General features: G+C 36.4%; 1 protein-coding gene across 1 annotated transcript in view; it reads left to right on the top strand.

Annotated features, from left to right (window-relative positions):
- The first annotated feature begins 377 nt into the window (after positions 1–377).
- METTL25 (methyltransferase like 25) overlaps positions 378–19,462 on the top strand; it is a 53,501-nt gene continuing 34,416 nt past the window's right edge. Inside the window, exons 1-4 of the mRNA XM_009710168.1 lie at positions 378–585; positions 4,771–4,871; positions 10,372–11,004; positions 13,872–14,016. Of these exons, the coding sequence (XP_009708470.1) occupies positions 378–585; positions 4,771–4,871; positions 10,372–11,004; positions 13,872–14,016 (1,087 nt within the window). The remainder of the gene's footprint in view (positions 586–4,770; positions 4,872–10,371; positions 11,005–13,871; positions 14,017–19,462) is intronic.

Genomic DNA, 19,462 nt, shown 5'->3' with positions numbered 1-19,462 from the left:
GGAAAGCATGTGAATATAGTAATTGTAAATCAAAACATTTCATATATTGAACAGCTGCATTTCTTAAAAAATCTAGTAGTGTATATTGTCAGATAGGGGTGAGTAGGAAATGTATAATGAGCAAGTTTGTAAACAAAAGAGAAGTGATAATGTTGACGGAATTCTCTTGTCGATTATACTAATGTAGCTCTGCTAAAACAATAGATTTTTCCACATTTACGCTAAGCTAAGACCAAAATGTGACCTTGGTTCTGAAGGGAGAATACAGCTGAAGAACAAGAGTGAGTTTTCCCACTTATGGAAGCAAAATAAATGGTTACTTCTGTCTGATACTGAGAATTTATTGCTTGCAGTTCTGTGTCAGCACTATTACAGAGATGTTAAGCACTGTTTACAGAAGTCTTTTTCTTTTCTGTACAGATGATGACGTGTTTTCCAATGTGTTTTGTGAAAACTCTCAGAAGCTTATCAATGTACATTTGTTTGCCCTGGCTGCTAAGTATTATTCTTTGTCCAGCCTTGGAGTGTGTACCCCATTAGAAGATGTACTTGAAGCACTGAGAGGAGACAATCAAGGAACAACAGGTATATTTACATTTGTATTCAAATTTTTACTTATTCACTATAAGACCTGCAGAGTTTAGGTTTTGGAGTGTGGTTGTTGGCTTTTTTTCCTATGTGCTTCTTACTTTGACTTTCATTTGTTCCTAGAGAGTTTCTTCATTGCCTTTGTTTAGGAAATAGATTATCCAGCTAAAATTTGAGCAGAGGGGTCACAGCATTCAGTACCTATAGTCCCTTCCTGAGATTCAGTTTTGAAGGGGATGAGATAAACAAGCAGGCACATCATTATTTGAGATATCATATCATATCTTGTTAATTCCCTTTGTTTTTATTCTCCCTGAGTGGCAAGAATCATGTTCACTATTCTTGATCTTTTAAAAAGATCACCCTAAAATCTGGCAAGTAGGTTTTCTTGTTATATCTTTTGTTTAATATTAAATATGTGCTGTGGCATTTAGCTGACTATGGCCCAATAAGAGTCTGATGTCTCAAAAAAAAAAAAAAAAAAAAAAGATTTTATTCGTTCTGTGTGTTTTGGACCAATACCAATTATATGTCAAAAAACTAGAGTAATTTCATTTTCTGTAGTTGAAGAAATTAAATTAAACCACTCTGAAGTTGGCATCAAGTTGGACACTGGAAGTCTTATCCCTGATTACATTTTTTGGATCAGATGATAAACTGGCATTTATACTTAATAGGACTGCTGTCATTTTCACCGAAAATGTGTTCTTCATGGAGTTCTCAGTCTTTATAGATTTCTCACTGTCTTTCAGATTTCTCATTAGTTTTTCAGAGACAGACAGAGCAGCTCTCTGCCTTTGCCTTCTAGTGTGTTTTCTCTCTACAACACATTAAAACACTGACGTTTCTTATCCTAAGTGATAGCACCATTATATATATGTTGGGCATCTCTCCCATTTTCTACAGCAATCTTCTCTTTCCAATTTTGTCATTTTCCATGGTTGGCTCCCCAGTTTTTCATTTCTTCAGCAGTACTGAAATGCCATAGCTAAGATAGTCTTAATGGTTTGTTGTGCATTGGTCTTACTTTCTGACTTCTTTCCTTCTGCTCTTTATCTGAAGCCCTTTTTTCTTGTTTGACAACTGTATGCTGCTTTTCTTCCGCTTGCTTGTTAGCTCTTTTCATTTTTATTATGCTCTCATTCCCTGTGTTCCACTTAATTTTCTGTAATTCTTTAGTTCTACCTTGTTATACTTGCACTTGAGTTCATACCTGGATTAGCTTCCTTAGACAAAACTACAAGAATTCTTTCATCTTCTTGTCGTGCAGAATGGAGCATCAGGAACAAAGCAATTGCTGAATATTTTGTTCTGTTTCTTGCAGGAGTGCTGCTCGATTGGGTAACTGGGGCCTGAGTTTGTGATGCAGTAATTCTAAATTGTACTTCATAAAAAAAATAAAATGTGGTCCAAATGCATACAATGGTATTATAATTCAAAACCTTTGTGTTGAATTGGCAGTAGTTATCAGTTAAATTAACTTAATTGAAGTTCCTGGTAATCATTTGGCAGAAGCAAAATGCCAAATTATGGATTCGTAACGTGCAAGTTGCCAAATGAAAGTTGTGATGTTTTAACTTTAAGCTATTTAGATATTTTGGACTTAATTCTGTAGTTCAGAAAATATATTCATTTCCTGAAATATTAAAGCTTGCAAATCAAGGGAAGTCTAAGTGTGAGAAAGTTGGCGACTTTATGATGACCTTGCTCATATACAGAAAAGTATGCATCAGAATAATTCCATTTATGTTTCGTATATTTTTAATATATTTTCTTGTTCTAGGACAAACATGCTTATGAGCCTGTTCCTGCAGTTCGCATACTTGCATAGTTCTCTAACTTCTTTGCCATCTTAATGTAGACATATTGCTATCCTTCCTTGGAATAATTGATAAGCACAATCATTTTAAGCATATTGTGGACACAGGCACTCAGAATGGAGTTGTGAGTCTTTCTGTGACGTATTCATGCCCAATTTTATTTTTTCATCACAAAAGGAGATGGATCTCTAAATTTCTTACAGTTTTTGAAATTAGTATGTGTTCTGCTTGCATCAGTTGTACCTGTGATAAGGAAATCTACATGAATAAGTATTTGTTTCAAGGAAGTAATTCTGTCATAGCAAAATGAATTTACAGTTTGTTTAAAACTAGTATACATATTTTTTTTTCAAACTTGCATTTGTCTTGCCAATATAAAATGGTCCCCAAATATGGTTTTTCTATTAGATTGTAATATGTCTGCTTGTTTTTCAAAATAATGTAAAAAAATCTATTAGAATTTTGCAGAAAGTGCAGCAACAATAACATTTATTAAAAATCCATAATTTTCACAGGACCACAGAGTCGATTTCACAGAAGTTAGATTTTCTGCAAACAGCGTAATTTTCTGTGAGCTGAAATATAAGCAGAGTGTTCATTCTGCAAAAAGTAGGAAAAGTAGTCTAAAAATGATTAAGAAACTTTAGTAGCTAACGTGATAGTACTTTATATATGCAGGTAGAAGCAAACTATGATTTTTCGACCTGGAACCTCAGCTTTTCTAAGTTGGGTCTTGTTTTCTGGATTTATTCCATGTTTGAAATACTTACTTTGGCTTAAGTACTCTCTGAAATGATCCTTCACACAGCATTACCCAATTCAGTCTTTTGAGTTCATACTACAGCAAAGAGTAAAAGGTGCAGTATGTGGTGATAGTTCAAAGTGACAGTGCTGCTTTGGAGAACACTTTTATTTCTGTCAAGAAGTTAAATGTCTGTTTCTTCCTGTTTCCATCCTGCTTCTTGTTGTGATGAACCTATCCAGGCACAAAAATGTTAAAATATAAACAAAAAAAGATATTTTTTCTTTTTTTTCTTAATTGTTTCTGTCTTTTTTTCTTTCATTTGAAACACTTACAAATTAAGAGTTTTTTAGGACACCTTGTAAATCTTCTACAATTTTAAAGCTAAGGAGAATCTTTAGTGAAATAACAAACACTTGTTTCTGCCATTTGTTTTGTTTAAAAGTATTTTAGTCTATTTTTTTCTTTTGTCAGTTCATAGAGTCTATATTAGATTTTAAGTATTGTCATAACAGTTTATTATAAAAAACCAGATGTTTAAGAAATAGAGAGATCCTGTGGGTTTTGGGAAAAATAGAGAAAACACTAGATTTCTCATGAGCGCAGTTCAACTCCCCACTCTTTTTTAAAGAAGTAACACTCTTGGCTCTGTTCCCAGCATGATCTGATCAAGGAATGAACATAGTTTTTGCTTAATGATCAGTTTCTGGACAGATGAACACATACCGTGCAGAAAGCACAGAATGGGAAAGTATATTAATCTGCCTAGTCATGTAGAAAAATCTTGTTTTCTAGAAGCATGCTCATCAGTAACGGTCCAGTTTCTTCTACCATCACTCAGACTTACAAGAATTTCCATCAATTTAATGAGAGCCAAGTGTAGGGTAGAGAAATGTGTGGGTTCCTCCCAAGGGAGCGACTTCTGACCTCCTCCTTTGTTTGGGGGATGTAGAGATTAGGCAGTGGGTGCTTGGTATTCTCCACAAGCAGTAAACCTGTGGTAGAGATTGACCTCATCTCTTTAACACATTCTCCAGCAACACTGAAATGACTGATTTTCTACAATAAAGATGTAACAGTTATATAGCCCATCCATAGGGTAAATAAAGAAAATAAAAGTGCATCTTCCTTTGAATTTCCCCAGCATTGCTCCTAACCTATTTGAGGTCTCTCCCACTTGATATCGTGAACAAATACGTAGAATTAACAACCCATACTGTGTGATTATTAATTATCCCTGCCCTTATATTTTGTATATGTAAAGGTAAATGTAATAAATTACACAAAAATAAATATTTTTTAATGAACAGGAAGAAATAGCACAGTTTTATAGTAGTAACTATTGTCTAATATCTGGTCAGGTATTAGATGATATGTTACATCTTAAAAAAACTACATTAAGAGTACTAAGTTTTACGGTGTGTTGAATTTTACTAATTCGTCTGTAATTCAGAAGTTTAGTCTTGTAGTAGTTTAGTGAGTTTTTAGTTAAAAATTACTATCCTTAAACTATAAAAATACTATAGCATATTTTTAGGCTGATATTTTTTTCTGATTGATCACAAATCTTTATTATTATGAGTTGTGTTAATGTGTATTTATTTTCTTAATCTGTTACAGATATCAAAACTGATGAGTTTATGAATAATAAGAAATCACATGAAGTGCAGGTGATGTCAGAGGTGGTAGACAAGATAGCAAATTATTGTGGAATAAAGCAGGTAAGAAAGCATTTCTTACCGTATGTTACCTTGTACCTTCCAAATTGTTCTCCTTATTGTGTTCGAATACATAATTTTGATATTCTGTCACTGCTTATTTTTCCTCTAAATAATAGTAGCTAAATAAGAGCCTTTAGGGCCAAGCTGAAAGACAATTTTGTTTACAAATGTATCATTCCAAAGGAGCTGCCTTTCAGTGAGTCATAATAATTTTATGACTCACGAAAAATTTTAAGAAATTGTAATTGTCCCCTATATGTTGATCAGCTAAAAATTGTACTGCTTTTGCTATGCATGGGTACTGCCTTGTTTATCGGTATTTTATTGCTGGCAATTTACCATAAGCATCGGTAGGAGAGCAAAACTTTGTTCTTCTTCTGTCAGACACACAAGAGTGCTACATACAGACCAAAGCAGAAAATCTGAGAAATTTTGAAAGCTCATCTTATTCTGGCACAAGAGATTTAAATTGTTTCCTATTGTTTAATACTGTTCACCTTTATTTAAGCATCGATTGAGATCTATCAATTAGGAATTTAGTTATGACCTTTTTAGTTTGAAAAGAGACCAGATTAAGCAGAGATTTATGTAGCAGTGTTTATATGAAGTACATTTGGTAGAACATGTATGAGATCTGGACACCCAACACCATTATCACCCAGCGATTACTCTGTGAATTGGCTGTTTCATACATCAGACGGCAAGTTCATCCTTGGATGGTGAAGAATTGCAGGATTCCTTTCCCAAATTTGATTGTAACTTACCTTTTTTTTTTTTTACATGTAATTATGATTGCAGTGTGCACTGGATCACTGTTGCATTAAAACCTCATACATGTTTACTTATGGATCTGTTGACAAAACACAAACATCACAACAATACTTGACTTTTTTGAGTACCATATTTCATATTTTATTAGGCAAAAGTACACCAATACCATTTCCTTGGTTTACATACATGTAATTTTTCTGTAAGCTTTTTCACTGTTAAACTTTCTGTTAGATCCCACATCTTAGACCTTTGTTGCGGTAAGACTAAATTCTTAAATATCTGGGTGAACTGAATTGGTTTGATCATTTTAATCTCTATAATGCTAGTAACTGGCTAATGCATCTTCATCCTCACTTTAAACTGTAGATGTCTAGTGCCTCTGGACACTGCACTTGATTGCTTTCTGCATCTGAACTGCACTTGCTTTCTGTGCAAGGGGCTATAAGGGTAAATGGAGACTAATTTCCTTCAGCCTAATATTCATTCCCACAAAGAGTTGTGGAGAACAAATTGAAATTGTTTAAAACCAAAGATTAATAAGGTATCTGCCCAGATTTTAGGCTGAACATATTCCTTCTAAGCCTTTTTTTTTCCTAAGTAAATATGTCTGAGTATAGTTTAAAATTAATGTACCAGATGGGGGTAAGGGGGAAGAGACAGCTGCAGCTGGGGAGGCCAGGTCTGTATTACTATGGTCTCTGGTATATCTTATCCCCAGTACTTTGTAATGGGAGAGTTCTAGTTGGACTGCTTCATACCTGCACGGAGGGGTTGCTAAAAATTGATGGTGTGGCCAGTCGTGTGCCAGGGGTAAGAGTACATGGCCGTGTTCTGTTTGGTTTAGTGGTAGAGGGGTAACTGCAGCATCCCTAGATGCTGCTACGGCCACCACAGACCAAATACTTGGATTCAGCTCTGAGTTGCTGAAGCTGAACTTTGATTAGGAAATTATTTGGCTCAGGCTGAGTTTAATTGAGATTGTGTAAATGATGCAGTACTTTTGATAGGTTTGGGTCAGGCCTGGGGCATCTGTGGAAACAGAGATCAAAACTCTGAATCCTGACCATCTGTTTGGTGAGGAACAACTGGCGAAGGCAAAGTTTTAGGCAGTCTTTTCCTTACAACTGGGATTACCAAGTAAATAGAGAACTGCAATTAAGGCCAAATATTACTGGATGAGATGCGATCAATTTGTGAGCATCTGCGATCGCTTACAGCGGTGGAAGGCGATCTTTCCAGCAGCTCTTTCAAGAGCCAGCTGCGGTGACAAGCGTGGGTGCCCTCAACGGCCATAAAGTGGATGTGCTCTGTAAAGAATAGAAATACGGTAGCAGGAGATTTGTGAAAGTAATTTCTTCTGTCATTAGCATGTTTTTTGCATTGCTTACCTTTTACTTCAGGCAAGAATTAGTTGTTCAAGTGTTGTAGACTTTCACGTTCTGAAAAAGCTGTAGGAGAGTGTAGTTTGCTCATAATGCAGTACTAAATGTTCTCTGCATTTGCTGGAAGGTGGTGTTTCATATAGCATTTTCATTTAAATTTTGAATAGTTCCTGTGAGATTCAGGAATGAAAGGAAAGGAAAACCCATATTTAGAGACTAAAAAAGTAGAGCCACCTTAATGACCTAACCTAAGTCCCGATGTAGCTGGTTACTAATAAAATCTCAAACCAATCATTATTAAGTATCTGTCAATATGCTGCAATTTCATGCGGTGATTATGCACTTTTATCAGATGGCTTGGAGTATCTTTAGTCAAAGGATTATTTTCTGTTTAGTATTTGAAAAAATTGTAACATTTATTGAAAAACATTATTGCAGTATATCACTAAATATGAAATGCTGACTGCTCTATATTAACTTTTTTCCATTTTAGTCATATACTGTAACAAAATTTATTTGTGCAAAGTTACAAATCCCTAATATATGAAAAGAACTTTCCAGTTACATTTAAAAAAAAGAAGAAAAGCGTCCTTCTCAGTTATTAAAAAAATGACTCCTTTTGGTTTGGTTACCTTTCAACTTAAAAAGTATAGGAGTTGTAAAGTTTTAGGAGAGTGTTTTCCTTATTGATTTTTTTCCTATCCTTCTCACAAAACAAAATATATGCAGCATTTAATTAAAAAATCTAGAGCTATGAAAACACAACACATGTTTTACAACAGCACATGTCCTCAGGGTGTTTCTTTCAGATATTACAGATCACTGACGGCTTGAAAAATGCCCTCCATTTCACCTCCATACCCATGATGTATAATGGGTGGTAGAGGATATTACTGTCTTTCAGTATTTTATAATGTAATATAATAAATAATAAAAGCAAAAAATTTATTATTACTGTAATCACTTTTAGGTTAGTGAATTGAATTAAAACATTAAAGCAAACTAACTAAAGGGTTTTTTTCAGTTGTTTACTGCCCCTTTTAAGCATTGTTCCTATTGTACAAGTGGAACTTTATTTTATAAAGAAGTTCTTGATTAAACTCTGAAAAGAAGCCAGTGGTGATTCTTCTTTGTTTAAATGCACATTTGTTTTCTTTACTGTATTTGTGAAAGTTTCCCTTGGAAATTGCAGCATGCACAGCAAGAGTTGCAATGTGTAATGTAAGTATGATATAATTCTGCATTCAGCATCCATTAAATTTGTGATTTGATGCCGGGAAATGTTGAAATGCTTCTGGAAACGAAGCTCTTGACTGCACTGTGCCAGAAACTGTGCTTAAACATAGTACCCAACTCACTGTGGACAAGACCTTTGGAGTTCATTATGTCATGGAAATTTCATTTTAAAAGTTCATGCTTGGCAGATATGCTATGGATTGCTGATTACCTTTCCTTATGTAATCAACAGAAGGTAAAGCAGGGATTAATTTAATGCCATCTATTTGTTTAGCACAAGATCATTGCCTGCTTATTTTTAGTCAAATTTTCCTTTCATTTTAAAACTATTCTCCTGGTGCTAATTTAACAATATATTACTGTTTTCTTTTTACTTGGAAACATCTGACAAAACCTTACCCAAACAGCAGTTTGTCTTACAGCCCCCAGAGGTGACATGTAGGAGTGGGGACTCGTGTGTCCGAATGCTGCCTTTCACAGAAATAATTAAAACCTTGTCGAAATGGAGGTGTGCATATTCTGCATAATAGTCATATCTGTTACATAAAATAGTGGGTGAAATTAATCCTTGAACGCTTTTCTTTCCTTCACTTTGAAATAATCTAGGAAAATATTGGTGATAAATGTGACAAATAAATGACATTTTCAACAAGTATGCTTAGATTATATCAATTCTATTTCACTAAATCCACTCCTGTGCTGATTTCATTCAAGAAATTTGAGGATTGTAGCATACCTAGATGGCAAATATGCAGTAATATCACATAACAAGTACCAATGAGAAAGCCACGTGCAGCCGGGGTAAACAATTTTTACCTAATAGTGTATATTCTCCACTGTTTTACATAGTCTTTAGTGACATTGGTTTAAATTTTGCTTTCTAATTCCATGGCTGTACAAATCTTTAACTTTCTTAGAATAAGGAATAAATCTTTCATTTTAGTAAGAGTATAGCTGTACTGAGTATCCTTACCTGGTAAAAAACTATGCAGTTGAGTTTAAGATAGATCCATGTAGTGTATGCTGCTATTTGGACCTACAAATAAGCAGTGTAAGCTTTCTTATGAACATATGACAGACCAAGAACAAGACATGGATATTCTGGAATCAAACACTTTCAGGAACATCTACAGGGAAGACATTATATCTAGTCAACATAATTTTTGGTAGATACCTGAACAGAAGTGAACATTTTCTTTCCATGGAGAAATGTCACTCTGCCTATTCTTGTAAAATATTTTATTATGTATTTATTACAAATGTAAACACACGTGCTATAAAGCTGTGATTATGTATTTAAAGGTCTCGGGTTATCCTTGTTTCTGCTACTGCTCTGTATAGTGTTTTCCTTCCTGTGTTATGTCAATCACTGAAGTAGCACAGGCTGTCAACTCAGACAAACTGAACTGTCAGCTAGTGACCCCTTCTATGCCCTCCTTCCTCCGGAACAGGCAGTGGAAAGCACATCTGACATACGAACCCCTTTGTTTTATTACAAAATCATCCTCGTGTTAATCAAAGCTGTACGGATCACAGAACGGGAAAGCAGTATAAATAAGCCTTCTGACATAAAGCGGGGGTGTAATCGATATCACCTGTCTTTAGGTCACATCTGAAGTGATTAAGTTAGGCACTGAATCTGAAGATGCCTATTTCTGTACACCTAGTGGTAGTAGACTCCTCAGTATGGGACCTAAGTGCCTAAAGCTAAATACTGTGTACACTTTCGTTACTAACACTATATCCTGACCCGGTTTAGCAAGGGCGGGTGGTATTGGTGTTGGTTTGTGGTTCTTTTCTTTAGCAGAAGGAAGTTCTTTGTCAAAGAATGTACTGAAAGTCTTTCCCAGAAGAACCAAGACAGGTGCATGGCATAAGCATTGCAGTGTCTGTTTTCTGGAGCAAATCAGTCAAGACTTGATTCTGTGTTTTGAAGTCAGAAGGTGGACCAACAAAGCAAAACATCTAAGTGTATTAAGTGGGAATATACTGATAAGGTAGCTATTAAATCCACGCTTAAATTTTTAGGGAATTATTTTGCATTTGATTGAAGTGTGTCTTGTTGCTCATTAATATAGCAAATTTTATTTTCTTTTTTCCCCATTATCTAGGTGATTGATATAGGTTCTGGAAAAGGCTACCTGAGTTCATTTTTGTCCATGCAATATAACTTAAAGGTTTATGGAATTGACTCCTCAAACACCAACACTAATGGTGCTCATGAAAGGAACAGAAAATTGAAGAAACACTGGAGAGCATATCAGAACCGAGGAAGGGCAAACCTCAAAAGCCGGAGGTTGGAAAAGGCAAATGACAGCCCAGTAGAAAGTGAAATTAAATATAAAGTAATCAGTGAAAAGCCCTTAAATAATGACAGCAGTCTTCAAAGTCAGGACCAAGTGACTATCCAAGATTTAGTTCCTTCTTGTGGTTTCACAGAAAGGGCTGCATCTGAAACCAGCAAACAAACTGAAGTTGATTTGGTGGCTCAGACACAATCTGATGAGAGCAAACTTTCTGAAGAGGTTCTTGCTGTTCTAAATGTTCTGCCTGCTGATGCTATAGAAGTTTTTTCTTCATCTCAGTGTAACTGTGGGAAACTCTGTGAAGAGGAAAAGGCGCAAAGAAAAATGGCATCTCTCAAGGCTAAAGGAAGCAAGTTGAGTGAATCAAACCTGTATTTTCCATTGACTTCTTACATCACTGCAGAAACAGAACTCGGTGACATCATAACAGATCTGGAGGTTATTTTACTAATATTTGAAGTAGATTGTCCATTGTCTTTATATTGCTATTTTCATATGTACATAATGTTTGCTGAGTGTTCCTAGAGTGCTGTTAGTGGTGTAAATGAATATTCTGGCCCAATAGTTTTTTTCAGCCAGTTAGCAGAAGTATGTCTAGCAGATACAGATTGTTTAGCTCTTTTATATATGTTGGGATTATTTAGAATATGTAAAGCAACCTTTAGAATTTATGGGGTAGATAATAATCAGCTGTCAAAGTTAACAGCATACATATTAGCACATTCAGGTATTTTATGATTATGGTTATAGATAACATCTAATTATTATGAAAAGAGTTGTATTTACCAGGTAGATGGATATATTAAGCACTGGAATTTCAATTTTCCTGAAATGTCTTATTTTTTAAGTTTTTTATTTTTGTAATCTCAATTAAACTTTGAAGGCATAGGAGAATTTATTGTGTATAATACTCAACACGAAGAGTTTTTAAACAGCCCTATTTGCAAATAGTGTTTTTATATTTTGACTTTTCAGAGTTACTTTAAGTTCATTTAGTAATTTACAAGCTGGTGAGGATTGTGTCTACACAAGCCCAAGCTCAACTGCCCAAAGGCAGTGACACGAGTCTAGAAGATGTATAGCTGTTTAGTTCCTGTGCCTGAGCTAACACGTGTTGATTGGATAGATACATTCAGTCAAGATAAAAACTTGTCTGTGTTCAGTAGTAACTGGACTATTATATTCAGGAATGTAGTTCATCTCTGATTCAAGACCATAGGTTTGTGCTGATGGCCCTATAACTTGAGCAAATAAATCCTACTGAGTATCTGAGAACATGTGGAACAAGCTCATGTCTGTCTGCAAGACACCCTGAGCAGCAGGGTTTGTTGATGAAGCATATGCCTTTACATTTGCACAGTTGGATTTTGTATCCTCTTAGCATGTAATCTGTATGATGTAAAAGGTAAAAGAAATCCTATATCGCAGCCTGCTTTTATTAAAAAGAAAAATACAGTCAGAAAAGTTAAAAGCTTCATTGTATTAAAAAAATAGTAATAACGAAACTGCACATTATTTGATGAATGTGTGTAATTAAAAAACTTTAAGATGTGCGATCATTTATGTTTTAAAAGTATTTTGAGAATTTTTAGAAATAAAATTTTTTTAGAAATAGTTTTACTAATATTTACATTTTTTTATTGTAACCATAAATTGATTATTTTTTCCTAAATTTTCCTAAGCTGGGGACAAATGGGAAGTGGGTAAAATTAGTATTTACTGATTTATACTGTAAATTCTGAAATTAATGTGCTGATGAAATATGGGTATAGGAATGCATGTTTGTATATAGCCCAGGACTAATATTGAGGTAGCAAATTTTGCTACACTTAAGCCAACGATCCAGAAGTACTTTCAGTTATACTCAGGCAACCTCACTGAAGGCAATGACACAGACTGCCCTCCTATTGTTCAGAAGTTTTGAGCATTATAATGTGTTTCCTCTGTCTTGCATGTGGTAGCCGTCTTCCCCTAGCTTCCTCCTGAAAAAATCTCTCCAACTTTTCCCATGCTGGGGTTTAAATCCTGCCCTTGCAAGTGCACGTCTTCCCTTAGCTTCCAAACTTTAGTCTTGTTCCGCTATTTCTGTAATTGCGTGTGGAAAAAAGCTTTGTGGAATGGTGAGCTGAAGCTGACTGATAGGAAAAAAGTTTTTAAAAACTAAGCTGGACTGTAACTGAATTTTTGCCACCTAAAGATTTTGGATCCTAAGACAAGGAGAGGGCAAGAACAGAGAAGCAACACAAAATGGAAGGTGAGAAGGGAGACAGGAATAATTAAAAAAAACAGAGGAAAGGGGAGGTTTTACTGTTTAGCACGTACACGTGCTATATAATACAAATGGGTGAGAAAATCAGATATAGAGCAGCAAAAATAGATGTGCATATAAAGTCAGAATGATTATAGAAAAGTCTCCTAGTTGAATGTCTCTGGGCTAATTTCTTGTTGATAACCTTATTAATAAATAAGGCTGAAATCAAAGCAGTATCACGTTTACCATGTAGATTCCAACTAATAATGCTGGAAGGGAAATACCTTGTTATGAATGGTGAGAAGAGGGATAATTTGGATGGAGAAATAGAGGGAAAGTGAAAAGTGGGGGAAAAGGAAAGCAGGAAATAGAATGGACAGAACAGAGCATCTGAAGCTGAAGTTTTTAACTTTGTGCTATGGAAGGAAATGCCCATTTGTTGTTCAATAGTAGTAGGCACACCGCAAAACTGCGGCACTACTACAGTTTTGGAAATAACAAAGCCTGCTCTTCACATTATATTTAGGAAGTGGTTTTGATTTCAGCAACTTAAAGTAGCAGAAATGCCATAGATAGGTCCAGCCAGATTTACAGCAGTAAATCCGAAGTAAGAAGAGGAAATAGCAGTGGTAGTAATATAACAGGAAAGCTAGGAAAGACAAGAGAAAATGGCCCATATCCAGTCAACACATAGATGTTCCCTTCCGTGCAGGTGATCCAGCTGCTATTCATAGTCTTGAACTTCTGCTTCCTCATGGCCGGTGAAGGTAGCGTGCAGAGATGCGTAGTTCTTTCCCCGAGCAAAAGCGATGAGCACTCTGTCTCTCCAGTGAAGCAATGCACCATATTTTCTTAGCCCTGAAGAGCTTTTATTATGCACTGAAAAATTCTAGAACAGGACAGCAGGAGTCCTTATGGACTTGCGTATTTAAACTTCACAGCTCGATAACCATTTGCAGCATGTTTGGGTTTTGGAGTTGGTTGTTGTTACTCGTGCTCTTTCAGTTGAAGAGGGAGATGCTTTATTGCTGCTTTTGTTTCTTTTTCTTCTTAGGACTGTATGATGGTGGGTCTACATACCTGTGGCGATCTTGCTGCAAATACACTACGCATTTTTACTGCCAAGCCTGAAATCAAAGCAGTTTGCAGTGTAGGCTGCTGCTACCATCTGTTGTCAGAACAGTTTGAAAACCAAGAAGGTAATTCTTCTGAGCTTAACTTGTGGCTGCCAGTTTGCATGTTGAGAGTATTATACCTTTTAATTAATAACCTTGTGTTTGTTTCTTTCCAGTGGCTCATTTAGTAATGGTTTTAATTACATTATGTGGGTCATTCACTCCCGGATGCCCTGTAGCTTTTCTGTTATGCCAATATTCCTAATATTCTTACTGAAATTAGGGACATTAATGCAGAATGTTTTTTATGTGGTTATGAATACAGCTGGTTTTATTCCATTACTTCACTTGTAAAATGTGGAGGCTTTTTTAGTCCAATGTGTTTTCATCCTTTTGAAATATTTTGTACCAGATTTTGCCCTTGGCTGTCTGCATGAAACATCCATTTATGTTGAGTTGTATATATACAACTATGAGCAGAATTAAGCCCTTGTAATGTAAGTTGTTACTCAAAAAAAACCACTCATCTGAATGCTGTGCTCTGGGGCATTGCCAGTTTAGAACATTATGGAACAGTACATATATAACAGTTTTTCTTGGGGAGGCAACCTGAAAATTATTTGAGGATTCACAGTATAGGCAAATTTTCCTTCAAATGTGGGTTTTTCCATTTTTGATAGAAAGTTGGTATCTTTACTTGAAAGGTAAATTCTGCATAATGAAAAACATGAAGTAGCTGGCTTTCCTGAGACAAGTGGTGTGTAGCTGAGCTGTCTAAATATGTGTCTGCTGAAGTCCTAGAACCTGATTGTCATATCAGCCAAATTTGAGAGAGGGGTGCATTGGTGAAGTTGATTTCAGCTCTTTTAGGGAACTTCGTGGACAGAAAGGCAGGTGGGACCCAGCTGCTGCTCTTTAATGGTTGGCTGCTCAGGCAGCTAAGGCACAGCTCCAGACTGACCATGACACTGGCTAGCTCTTACTCGCTTTAATGATCTTTTCATGTTGTTCTTATCTTGCTCTGCAACAATTTTAAGAGTTTTTGCAGTGTGTTAGTTTCAGTTATTTCACAATACTTCAGATCATGCCAAAACCAAAGAAAGTACAAACAAAATTTCTGATTTATAGAAATGTGATTAGTAAAAACCAAACAATTCCTTTTACATCAGAGTTTTTAAAAATTACGAACTTTTCAGGCACTTGTCATTAAGTTTGTGTGTCTGAAACATTTGATTGTTTCTTATTATTGCAAAGAGGACACGACTTCCTGTTCTAGCTGTAGGATTACTTTTTCCAGACTAGTGCATAAGGCTTTACAAAATTATGGTTACTCGGACACCACCAAAGGATCAGGTGTAACCTGATTGTAAGTTCAAACAAACAGATGTACAGGCACAGTGGTAAGAGATACTGCAGTTTCATAGCAGTACGGAAATGAAGCCAAATTGCATGTTGGAATTTCTAGCTGTTTGGTTTTTCTCAGCTTGAAGGATAAAAATTATTCTCAAAGAAGAAACTTCAGGCAGAATAAAAGGAAATTACAGCATTCGTTTTTGGGGAAAGAACACATAAGTAGTTCCAGTGGTGCTCAAAAAAATGTATTTTTTTTTATTATTACTATGAGAGTACATATTCTAAAATCTACAATGCTGTTATATTCCCATGGAAAAGTCATCTATTGTATGGCTTGTTTGTAAGTGCACAGTGGAAGGATAAGAGCGCAAGGACTGACAATATCTAAGAGCTAAAATTTCTTCAAGGGGAAAATGGGAAAGAATTAGGACTATAGCTTGTGTCTACACTTCCTATGCATGGGTTTCAAACTGACAAAGCATTGTAGAGGATGCTAGAGGACTCTGTAACTACTCAGATGTTATGGCTCCAACAATCCACTTGTGCAAGAAGTAAACTAATTCATCTTGCAGCTGTCTGAGGCAAGTGAATTTTGGAACTGCTTCCAAAATGGACTGAATCATAGAATTGTGATGAAATAATGTAACTTGGAAGTGGCTTCTGGAGGTCATCTGGCCCAGATCACAGCGCAAAGCAGGGACAACTTTGATCAGGTGGTTCAGGGCCTTGTCCAGTCATGTTTTGAATATCTCCAAGGGCAGTGAATCAGCAGCCCATTCCAATGTTTGCCCTAACCACAAAGTTTTTTTCCTTCTATGTATTCAGAATTTGCAGATCTCATGCATTATCTTTTCATTGCGCACCTCCAAGAAGAGTCCAGCTTAATCTTTTCTGTTCCCTTTCCTTGGGTAGTCAAAGATAGCAGTTAGATCCCTCCTTAACCTTCTCTGCAGCCCTGTAGTCCTCTTGCCACCACTGAACTCCTTCCAGGCAGTCAGTGTGGTGTCCTGGAGAGCCCAGAGTGGCACGCTAGATGCCCTTACTCTCACAAGTGCCAAAAAGGGGGAATAATCACATCCCTTAACCTACAGGCTTCACTGTTGAGCTTCAGAGTCCTATCAATTTTCTACCCACCATAGAGTCCACCTGTCCGAGTCATATCTTTCCAATTTTTCTATAAAGATACTAAGGAAACCTTGCTGAAAGCCTTGCTAAAGTCAAGGTAAGCTGTGACTATCCTCTCCCCTAGTTCACAGAGCCAGTCACTGCATCACAGAAAGCAATAAAGTTTGTCAGTCCCTGGTAAATTCCTGCCAGCTATTCTCAATCTCCTTCTTGTTCTTCATGGGCCTGGGCATGGTTTCCAGGAAAATTCACTCCAGAAGCTTAGTGAGAACTGAGGTTAGACTGAAGATGGGTGTGATGTTCGCCTTTTTCCTGTGATCAGGAACTTCCCTTGATGGACATGGTCTTCCAAATATGGTAGAGCGTGGCCTTCGTGTGACACCAGCCAGTTGCCTCAGCTTCCTGAAGTGCATCCCATCTGGTCACATACACTTGTGTATTTCCAGTTTGCTTGTGTGGTCCCTGAGCCAATGTAATCTGTACTGTAGGAAGTCCTTCACTTGCCCAGGTTCTGACACTAAGCTCAGGGAACCTACTGGCTAATCTAGGCATCAACCAGAGATTGCAGAGACCTGTAGAAGCCTTACATGGAGAGACTACTGTGAGTGTTAGCATGCAGACTTAGAGCTAGATCTCTGCAGTGATGGATTGAAGATCTTCCTATGAAGCAGAGAGAATTGGGCAGAATTTACTGCACACAGGGAATCACTTATTTGTTTGAAATCAGTCCAGTAAGCAAGGGCTTACCTGTGAGGACACAGTGGGACGTTCTGTTATAAAGCATTTTATACTTATTTTTTCTTGACTTAGTAGCTTTGAGGCTTGGAAGTTTTTAAAAATGTGTTTTTAAAATGTCATTGCTCTATTTTATATTTATATTATTTTTTGCCCAGTTTAAAAACTTTTTTATTTTCATGAGGTACACACTCTTAAGGACAAGGTTGAGACAAGTCCACCTCAAAGCTCTTTCCCACAAAGTAGCACATTTTCCATCTTTGCTGCTTCTTTAACGTAAACACAGATGGTTGTTCTCATAAGCCTAGTTGAAGCAGATGTGCCAGCTCACAAAAAAGCTGCTGTGGACTGATGGTTGCCATAACTTGAGATGACTGGGCTGTATGTTGTTTGGCTGTTAAATTTTATTTAATACCAAGATCAGTCTTGTTTGAGGCCAGTGAAAAATTGCTTTTTCACTTCATATTAACTAGATTTAACTGATATTCATGGGAAGAAATTTTACCCGTTTTCATGCCTAATGTAGTGTTTATAAGTCTGAGATGGTGAGTTGACAAAATATCAACAAAATGTTACTGTGCTATTTTTGGTGGGCTATTGAATCACCTTGGTTATCACAAGTTTGGGTTTTTTTGTCTCTGAGGAGCTGACTACAGGGCATAATCATAGACCCATAGAATCCCAGAGTGGTTTGATTTGCCATGTGCAGGGACACCTCCCACCAGACCAGGATGCTCACGGCCCCATCCAACCTGGCCTTGAGCACTTCCAGGGATGGGGCATCCACAGCTTCTCTGGGCAACCTGTGCCACAGCCTCACCACCCTCATGGGGAAGAATTTCTTTCTAATACCTAATCTAAATCTTCCCTCTTCCAGTTTAAAGCCATTGCCTCTTGTCCTGTCACTCCTTGTAAAAAGTCCATCCTCAGCTTTCTCGTAGGCAAATGTATTACATTTCTCTTATATTCCAAAAATAGTAAAGATATTGCAAGATTGCCGGATCCAGTTTGCCATTGGACCTGCTGTGGATACTTTGGGAGCATTTCTGATGAAAGTAGGTGCCAGTAGTCACAGTCTTGAATATTGCAATCAGTATACATTGTCCTCCTATGTGTCTATAAATAAGCTAAATTCATCTGGAAATTTTTGTAATGGGACCACATTTCCAATTATGCTGGGAATAATTTTGAACTCTTAAGATCATGAAAGCCTTTGTTTTGATTTATTAGTAACTACAACAACCAAGGGATGCTGTGTAATGTAATTGAAAAAATTGAAACCACTGACTTTTAACACCTGTCTTTAAATTTCACTGCTGTTATAAGCAGTACCAAACACTAAATTTCAGTTAATAAAGAATATTATGACAGCTCTTGGAAAATTCTAAGTAGTTTTACTTTGGCTTTCTCTAAGGAGAATTGGCTGTTTATACAGAGATTCTTCTATGGATAAAATGCACTTAGCCATTAGTATAATTGATTCCTTTGGGATTTTTCTTCACTGTTACTGTATTGGATAGTCAATTACATCAGAGTAGTAAGGATTTTACTATTTATTAGAGACTTTTTACATAAACCTATTTACATAGTGAGCCATTATGGCAGTTTTTCTGGAAAAAATCAGTTTGCTAATGATTTTTAGTTTAAAACACACACTGTGCCTCCGTTCAGGAGCTATTCTTAGAATTTTTGGGAGCTGGTTTATCTTACATTCAGCTAATACATTTCTGGGGCAATGTACCAGCTGGACTATGACTATCCCTTAACAGACAGTAACTGCAAATTTAAGATCTTTTCAAAAGACTTGACTGTCCTTAAAAAGGAATTGATGTGTTTCTGTATTCTAATTCTATTCCTTCCACCGTCCATACCACCAAACACATCAGTGCCAGTCTAGAAACCAGTGAAATTCTTCAATACGATGTCCTCTGGAGGAAAAAACCAAATGAACATTACTATTCCTAAGGAGCTACTTATAAATAAGTATTTCATAATCTGAAATATGACATAGGTGTAGTTTATAGGTAGTTTCAATGATAGCTGTCTGATAGAAACCCTTTTTGAGGTTAGCTTGAGTACTGCAAATCGTGAACTCCAGCTTTTGTAAGGATTTCCAGGATCAGGTCACTGCTTTAGGAAGAAAAAAATACATGCTGGGCAGAGGAGTTGTAGAGCTGTCCTGAAAGCTGTGGAGTGTAGCTTCTCGATAAGGCGCACCAAGAAGAAGTCAGCAAACCTTTTGCAGAAGAGTAAAAGCCTTGGACTCTCGAGTTACATAAATATAAACTTTGACTACATTTGTTAAGCTCTAACTTTT

Source organism: Cariama cristata, unplaced genomic scaffold, assembly GCF_000690535.1.
Source record: "Cariama cristata isolate BGI_N322 unplaced genomic scaffold, ASM69053v1 scaffold3521, whole genome shotgun sequence".
Taxonomy (NCBI): Eukaryota; Metazoa; Chordata; class Aves; order Cariamiformes; family Cariamidae; genus Cariama; species Cariama cristata.
This window is presented reverse-complemented; position numbering and strand designations above follow the sequence as displayed.